This window comes from Belonocnema kinseyi, chromosome 7, assembly GCF_010883055.1.
Source record: "Belonocnema kinseyi isolate 2016_QV_RU_SX_M_011 chromosome 7, B_treatae_v1, whole genome shotgun sequence".
In the NCBI taxonomy this organism is placed as follows: domain Eukaryota; kingdom Metazoa; phylum Arthropoda; class Insecta; order Hymenoptera; family Cynipidae; genus Belonocnema; species Belonocnema kinseyi.
Window position 1 is genome coordinate 79,148,103 of NC_046663.1, and position 8,235 is coordinate 79,156,337.

The window sequence follows — 8,235 nt, forward strand, 5'->3', positions numbered from 1 at the left end:
TTAGCGATTAGGCCTTTATGGTGAGGAGGTGTTCTTCTTTACCATGCAAAAAGGGTTGAGTTCTACATGATCCCATAACTAGATGAGCGCGGGATACGCGATTATCACAATCATAAAATGCGCGGTTTTACAATTTGAAATAAATGAAATATAATGCGTGTACTTTTGAATTGAGAATAAAATGTCTTTCGAGAAAATATTGGCAAAGCAACAGTCGGGCAAGTCGGTATGAAGAGAAATAAAATATCTTTAACGATAAAGCATTGTTTCTGTAAATAAAATGTCAAGACTAGTATGATGAATGTGAACGAATGTATATTTAAGTTTAAATTTTAGCATCATGTTCATTTTACGAAAGAAGTATTAACTTTCGACAGCAGGATGTATAATTTAGATTTTATTTTCGAATCGTCGACATAGAGTCGCCGTTTCAACAATAAAATAAAACGAATTGAAAAATGTCTCGGAAATGTTAGGTTTTGATATAGGACTCGATGACAGAACTGTTTATAAAAAAGTCACACTTGGAATCTATCGCACTCGCTGGATTTTCCTGAGAATAGAGGGTTACTGATTACGCAATCCATAGTTGGGTTTAGGAGGCTAAGAAGAAATATAGAATTTTAGAGTAGGGTTTAGGGCCAATGTATAATCAAAGAATGTATGGAAATGTGGGGGAAGCTGAGGACCTCTGCGACGGCATCAAAGCTCCCGACGATGAAGTAAAGGAGCAGAAGAATCTGGTACACAGCCGCGGCTGTTTATTGATTCATTAATAAAAATTGCAGTTTTATTATCTTTTTTTAAACCTTAAATTGAATTAATTATTTTTATTTAAGAAGATTTCCAGTCAAGGATTTCATCGCTGGAGTTGGGTTCCCAAACCCTTAATTGTGGAAACGGACTCGCCAATTTTAAATTTCCATATATAAAAAGTTGAAGGCCTATTTCAAAATTTACGTCTTAAATATTCCAACTTTTCGCGCCTAAATAGAGTTCCGCTCGTTAAAATATATATACATCAGTGCCCTCTCGACGTTAATTTGCAATGACGCTCCGTGTGACGTAACTGACTGAAGGCAGGACCAGCAGTACAGTGCAGTTTTGGTAAACTATACTATATAGTCTTTGGTACAGTTGGCAATGTTATAAACTTTTTTAAAGTTTAGTTTTACTAATTAAAAGGGATATAAAAATGTCGCGACAAAAGTTGGAAAAGGCCGCAAACGGTAACAAGTGTGAAACCAGTGTATGGACGCGAGCAGTTACAGCAAATTCTGAGTGGCCAGATAAAGTAAACATAACCTCATTTTGAAATGAGAAATGGATTTTCACCTTTCCACGTGATATTTTTTTTAAATTGCCTAACGTGTTTTAATACTTTCAGGAAGAATTTCTTGATGTGATATATTGGTCTCGACAAGCCATTGGAATAATTGTTGGCATTGCATGGGGATTTATACCTTTGAAAGGCTTTTTAGCTCTTTTATTGTGAGTATATTTCCATTTGTTTTCATATACATAATTTGTGTAATTGACCGTTCCAGTACTTTTGTATAAATTTTGCATTTATTACGTAGATAGGTAATACAACCCAAATACAAGAGTTCAAAATCAGGAATTTTTTGTGTTATTTTAATCATAAAATACTTGTATATTTTTCAGATTTGCCTTAGTAAATACAGGATTGACTTATTTATACTTCAGTAGCTTTCAGCAAGTAGATGAAGAAGAATTTGGAGGAGCATGGGAACTAACGAAAGAAGGATTTATGACCTCCTTTGCAGGTTTTTTGGTAAGTATCATATGACTTAAATCTAAATTAGACAATGCAGTAGTAACCATTTTTTAAAAATATTATTAGCAGTGATGGGTAGTAACTTTTTACAACAAGCTAAGTTACCGAAAAGTTACGTTATTTTAAACTTTTAGGGTAATTTCGTTACTTTAAAAAAAGAACTGTTAAAGTAACTTATTTACGATTTTTGCAGTAAATTGATTGAGCTATTTGGATAAAAATTCGTCTTTTGGTTGAAATAATATAAACTTATATTTTTCTTTGAGGCATCATCTATTTTGGTTGAAAATTCATGTATTTTGCCAGAAATTTAAACTATTTGGTTCAACAGTCATTTTTAAATTGAAAAGAAATATTTTCGGTTTGAAAATGAAACTGTTTTTTTTTTTCATTCCTTTTTTTAGTTTGAAAATTTAACAGTGTTCAGAGGCATTTTTTCTGGATTAGTTAAAAATTCAGCTTTTTCGTTTCAAAATGTATCTCTTTTGGAAACAAACTCTCATATTTTTTGGTTGAATTCAACTGTGTTTGATTTCAAATTAAAATATTTTTTGGCTAAAATAATATGATCTATTATATTTTTTATTGACAATTCATTTATTGTGGTTGAAAATTCGTGAATTTTGTTAAAAATTCATGTATATTGGTAGAAAGTTCAACTAGTTGGTCAAAAAGTAACGAACATTCCTTTGTTGAAAAGTATTGTTTGTTGAAAAGTATTTTTTCTGTTTCAAAATCTGGTTGGAAATTTAACTACTTGGTTGAAAGTTTAACTACCTTGTTAAAAATTCAGTTGTTTGGATGACGGCCCATAATTTTCGTTGAAAATTGATCTCTTTTCGTTTCAAATTCGTTTTTTTTTCTGGGTAGAAAATTAATTATTTAGTTAAACCATTTCTTTTTAAATTTACGCTTTTGTTAAAAATTAATCCTTTTTATTTGAAAATGGTTGACAATTCAATTATTTGGTTGAAAATGAACTATTTTGTCGAAAATTAATATTTTATGTATGAAAGCTCAACTATTTAGTTGAAAATTCATGTATTTTGTTAAAAACTGAAACCATTTAGGTGGAAACTTTAACTATTTGGTAGAAAAGTAATTTTCTTTTTGAATTTAATCCTTTTGGCTTAAAAATTCAACTCTTTATGTTCAACTTCAAAACTATTCTTTTTGGGTTGGAAATTTATTTCTTCTGGTAAAAAATGTCATATTTTTTAATTAAAAATGCAACTGTTTGTTGCAAAATGTGACTGAGACATTTTTCTTGGTTGGAAATTCAACTCTTCTGCCGAAAATTGAACTATTTTGTTAAAAAGTCATATATTTGGTTGAAAATGCAATATTTTTACTTAAATGTTAGGAGTTTAAAGCGAAATTTAAGATTTGCATAGTAACTTGAACCGGGAGAAACAAGTAATTCTGGCGATCCTGCCAAACAATGCGGAAAAACAAAACCCGTTCAGAATCTGATGCCATGGGTAGAATATTCTGAGTGACATATCTATTATTCTATTTGAATTTTATTTTAAATATATATTGTTGTTGACTTTTCGAAGTATATTGTATATTTTTTATTTGCTTTAACTAATGCCTATTTTTTTTTTTAAATTAAGTTTTTATGAATTATCATCTTAGTTATTTTGATTTTCAAATTATAAAAATAAGGAAGTGAAAAAAGTAATTTTTCATGTAACTTGAATTTACTTTATCTAGTTAACTTTAACTAATTACAGTTTCAAGTAACGTAACTGTAACTCGTTACTCAAGAAAAAGGTAACTTACCCAACACTGATTACTAGTCTTGTAATTCAACTGAGTATTTATTCTTTGCGCGCAGGTAACATGGATTATAATATATTCGGGTCTACATTACGAATAAGCGAATTTTCTACAAAAAGCAGTACTTCAACCGTGATTGAAATAATGACAAATGGGCAAAGAATAATTATTGCCAATTTGTATTCACCTCTAGATTAAAACGTATCTGAGAGGAAACTGGTAGGAAGTGGAAAAATGTGCATTTATAGGAATCGATTGATTTTTAATTATATCTATATAATAAACAGCTTTGCCAAAATTGTTACACAAGTTTACATATATATACAAAAATAGATCTTTTAAGTTATAAATGTTGTAGACTGACAAATCTGACCTAAAGTCCTTTACATTTCAGCTGTTCTGTTGTTTGTCCAAGTTTCATTCGCACGATCCTTAATCAGAAAATTAATCTATTTTAACTTCGAATTTATCATAATTTTGAATTTATCATAAATCTGGAAAACAAACCATATCTATCATTTTAATTTGAAGACCTCAACCTATCATTACACGCTTTCGTCCACGTGCTCGAACTTCCTTTAATTTTTTAAGTACTTCGACTCCCTTTTCTTGTACCTTCTTCTTCACGTAAAATTCTAGGTAGCCATCGAGAATAGTGTTATTTAAATCGTGCATTGTAGAGTGGGCACTTTGTAAAGATCTTTCAAGCACATATAAGTCAACAGCACAATCTTCCACTGAGCAATTTACATGCGATAGGCCAAAGTCTATCAGTACTATTTGTTCTAAAAAGAAATAAATAAATTTATATTTCGTCGATATAAATGCCAGAAAAAAGCTATATTATGGACCGTCCATAAATCACGGGACCCTCAGGGAAGGGAAGTACCTTAAGCCAATAAAGTGACATTTTTAATTATAAATTTATTTCCTTACGAATTTTTTGTTAAATTGATCAAAATTTGTATTGATCTTTAGTTTAAATAAATAATTGAAAACATTTTAATTTAATTATTAAGTTAGATGGAAGTACTTCTCCATAATTAAATTTGTTTAATTTATAAAGGCAAGGCGATTTTTTTCGCTACACAGCGAAAATTCATTTCCTTTCAAAACGACACAAGATACGAAAAATTCAACGAAAAAAAAATGTTTGGCTCAAAAGCTCTAGAAAAATGTCACGTGATACTTTTTTTTACCTCGCATTACTTTCAAGATAAGTGCGAAAATATGTGTCCTTGAAGATTCATTTTTGTCTTAAGGCAATTTTATTACTTTTAATTTTTTATGATACATAAAATTGTATTGTTGACAAAAAAAATTGCCATCGAAATAAATGCCATGTTTTCGCAAAAATATCAAAAACAACGCGACAAAGAAGTATGAGAAGACATTTTTCCATAACGTTTTTAGAGAAACAGTGTTGTTCTTACGACTTTTTTGTTATCTAGTGTTATCTCTTCAAGTAAATTGACTTTCAATATTATCAAAACAACCGCCAGATTTTGAAAGAAGACAAGCATTTTTAGCAGAACCAGACAAGACAGTATAAATACCTAGTACCCCTAGTAACCCCTCAAAATTCTTTGAGATTCCGTAAAATCGCTTGAAATCTTCAAACTACCATTAAAATCCCTTGAAATTCTTTAAAATTCTTGCGAAATCTATGAAATCCGTTTAAAATTCAATGAAATCTTTTAAATCCGTGGGAATCTTTCAGTCTCTTAAAATCACTTAAAATATTTTAAGAGCAATTCAAAATATTCCGTTAAATCTTTTGAAGTCGTACGAAATCCTTTAAAATCCGTGGATAGATGTTTGAATATTTTGAAATCCTGTGGTATCATCGAAATCCCTTCAAATTTCTTGCAATCTTCGATATAACATTAAAACCCCATGACATACAATAAAAGTTTATAGAATAAAATACTTTAATATGTAAAGCTATGCATTTATTCACACTACTGTGTAATAAAAATTTATATGGAGATTTTTCATTTGAAGATACACAGGATTTTCGTATACTTTAAAATTCATTTGAATGTCACACAAAAAAATGTTATATTGTAAATAAAGCATTCGCAATTAACAGTTTTTTTAAAATCCATTTTAATTTTCCCTGTCATTTTATATATATTTTTTTAAAGGAAAAGTCATGTGATAATGGGTGGGAGGTGAGGGATCAGCAATGTCATGAAGGTCGAAAATGATCGAGAACCGATCACGTGATCTATGGATGGCCTCTTAATTAGTTATTGCAAGATATCTATACCTCTTCTAACAGTCTCCATTCCGAGATTGGAATCTCTCAAAAGAATATTGGACGTCGTTAAATCTCCGTGAAATATATTTTCAATGTGCAATCTTGCAATTAGATTGCCTAGAATTTTCGCTACTGACTTTGCCAATGGCCAGAAAGTTTCTTTTTGGTCTATATTCTCGTCTATGAATTTCTTGAGCGTTATCGTGTTATCTAAGTATTCCATGTAGATGTTTCGACGACGGTGGTCAACATAAAATATTGCTGGTGTTAATACACCTGTAAAAATTATCATTTAAACAATATTTATTGGTGATTTTTAACCGAATTGATCATTTGCAGGGCTCGGATCGTGCCACTCTTCTACTTTTTTTTTTAATGTGACTGAAGAAAAATGCAATTAATTCACTTTTTTCCGCATTTATCACAAGTTCGCTATACTTACTTTCAAGTTTAATCTCAATTAAAATTTTCAAATTAAAATTCAAAACAAAACCAAATTGTACTATTTTAACTGAAACTTAACCATAAACAATTAATGGTTCAGAGACCGGACTCTTCCAAAATATCATCATGAAAGGAGGCATCTATTCCAGTCAGATCTTGGGGTTTAGGAGTAGCCTGTATGGCAATGTTCCTCGTTGTCCTGAAATCGCTATTATCTCTCAAAAGTTGCCTGGTTTGCGCGGTTCTTAATGTCGCTTCCTCTATTTCGTCGGCAGATTATTCAAGCAACGGTTGGGGAAGCGCTCCGCGTACACATCCATTTTTGAAGAGGCAGGCACGTTTATTTCGTAATGACTGGTGCGAAACGTGCTGAAGCTCTGGGTGTTTCTGACACCATAGCGTTTGCATACGCGCCATAAATCCTCTGCGAGCAGGGATAATGTTGGCATCGTGTTAGCCTAGCATGTGATCCTTTATTGCACAAAAATGTGCAACTATATTATCTTCAGTTCTAATGCAGATATTAAAACGATTCAAACTGCAAACTGTAATTGATAAGCTCTGTATTTATTTTTAATCACCCGGAAGGATGTGTTAGTCTTCTTTTTTGTGAAAATCGCGATATTTTTAGAATTTTTTTTTTTTTTGAAAACAAGTTACAGAAAGCAGGGGGGGGGGGCCCGTTTTTTTTACTGCCGACCACTGGTCCCTTTCTTTGACCCGTGGCTAGATGTCATCCAAGCATTCAGACCCAGGGGTCGAAGAATGGCACCAGCGGTCGGCAGTAAAACAAAAAAGGCCCCCCTCTGCTTTCTGTCACTTGTTTTCCAACAAAAGAAAATGTATAAAAATATCGCGATTTTCACAAAAAAATAAGACCAACACGTCCTTCCGTGTGATTAAAAATAAATACAGAGCCTATCCATTACAGTTCGCAGTTTGAATCACTTTAATATCTGTATTAGAACTGAAGATAATATAGTTGCTTCAAGCTCATTAACGTAGAGCACTTTCAGCTTTCAAATGACCGTTTTTTTGTTGCGCTAGTATTTTTTTTGACTGAGTTGTTAAGCTTCAAAGGCAGATGCCTATAGTTTTCTCGCCGATAGTAAATCATTTTCAGCACCCCACTGTTTACCGACCCATTGTCGGTTTCTCTGCGCGTTCGATCGCTTTGAACCGAATCTACAACTTTTTGGTGGTTCTGTGGTGTAATAGTTGTTCTCACGAGAGGTTAAAAAAAGGGTTCGCCCGACCTTCTGGAGATCCGCATGCAAAGATAAGGCTAGATACTCTGAGAGGTCACCTGGTATTACAGAGTCACAGTTCAGACACTTCACCCAGGTGCCATTCAGTTTTCGATACGGTTGTTACGCCTCCGCTTTAGGGTTATTGCTTCGGGACCATCCCTGGACAATTTGTCCGCGAATGCTTAATAATTATTCTAACCATATTCAGCAGAAACCCTTGGTACATGGACCCACTATCCACAACCCGAGGACGCGTTTGGCGGCTTTGTCATATCCTCTTCGGTTCGATTCAAAAGGATTCGAAACCGAAGTTTAGTATATATATTTTAATTTAAAACAATTTATTTTCCTATTTTCGTGAAAAAGCACAATATTTCAAACTACACAGCCTCAAATTTGAAGCCTTAATATTGTTAAATAATGTCAAGTTTAAAAAGAATGACTCTGAACTTCAAAATTAATGTAAATTACAAACTTCTCTCATTTAAAAAAAATCCAAGTTGACAAGTTTAACAATTTAGAAAGAATTCAGGATCCTTAAAACAAAATCAATATTGTTAAAAAGTTATTTTAACTTTAACATATATTTTAATTGTGCAAAGAATATTTAAAAACCAATGAGAATTATATACTCTATATTCCTAAATAAGTAAAATTATGTTAACAGTCATTCCGTATCTTGTACCTTGAATTTATAA

The 8,235-nt window shown here is 31.9% G+C and overlaps 2 protein-coding genes across 10 annotated transcripts in view; one reads left to right on the forward strand and one right to left on the reverse strand.

Moving 5' to 3' along the window:
* The first annotated feature begins 1,055 nt into the window (after positions 1-1,055).
* On the forward strand, positions 1,056-4,091 carry LOC117177228 (uncharacterized protein RAB5IF homolog). Its single transcript, XM_033367791.1, has 4 exons — positions 1,056-1,294; positions 1,388-1,491; positions 1,666-1,795; positions 3,639-4,091. Exons 1-4 carry the CDS (start codon positions 1,196-1,198, stop codon positions 3,678-3,680), a joined length of 375 nt encoding a protein of 124 aa, XP_033223682.1. The 5' UTR covers positions 1,056-1,195; the 3' UTR covers positions 3,681-4,091.
* LOC117177226 (EKC/KEOPS complex subunit TP53RK) overlaps positions 3,840-8,235 on the reverse strand; it is a 24,893-nt gene continuing 20,497 nt past the window's right edge. For all 9 annotated transcript variants that reach the window (XM_033367787.1, XM_033367781.1, XM_033367786.1 and 6 more), the window contains exons 3-5: positions 5,853-6,122; positions 4,088-4,365; positions 3,840-4,011 (exon numbers count right to left, since the gene is read on the reverse strand). In XM_033367787.1, coding sequence (XP_033223678.1) covers positions 4,115-4,365; positions 5,853-6,122 — 521 coding nt within the window. In that variant the 3' untranslated portion in view covers positions 3,840-4,011; positions 4,088-4,114. The remainder of the gene's footprint in view (positions 4,012-4,087; positions 4,366-5,852; positions 6,123-8,235) is intronic.

What these genes read in the sequence shown, in the direction of transcription:
- LOC117177228 (XM_033367791.1), top strand. Translation starts at nt 1,196, where the DNA reads ATGTCGCGACAAAAGTTGGAAAAGGCCGCAAACGGTAACAAGTGTGAA. An exon ending in ATTCTGAGTGGCCAGATAAA is followed by an intron (nt 1,295 to 1,387) that starts GTAAACATAACC and finishes TAATACTTTCAG; the next exon opens with GAAGAATTTCTTGATGTGAT. An exon ending in GGCTTTTTAGCTCTTTTATT is followed by an intron (nt 1,492 to 1,665) that starts GTGAGTATATTT and finishes TATATTTTTCAG; the next exon opens with ATTTGCCTTAGTAAATACAG.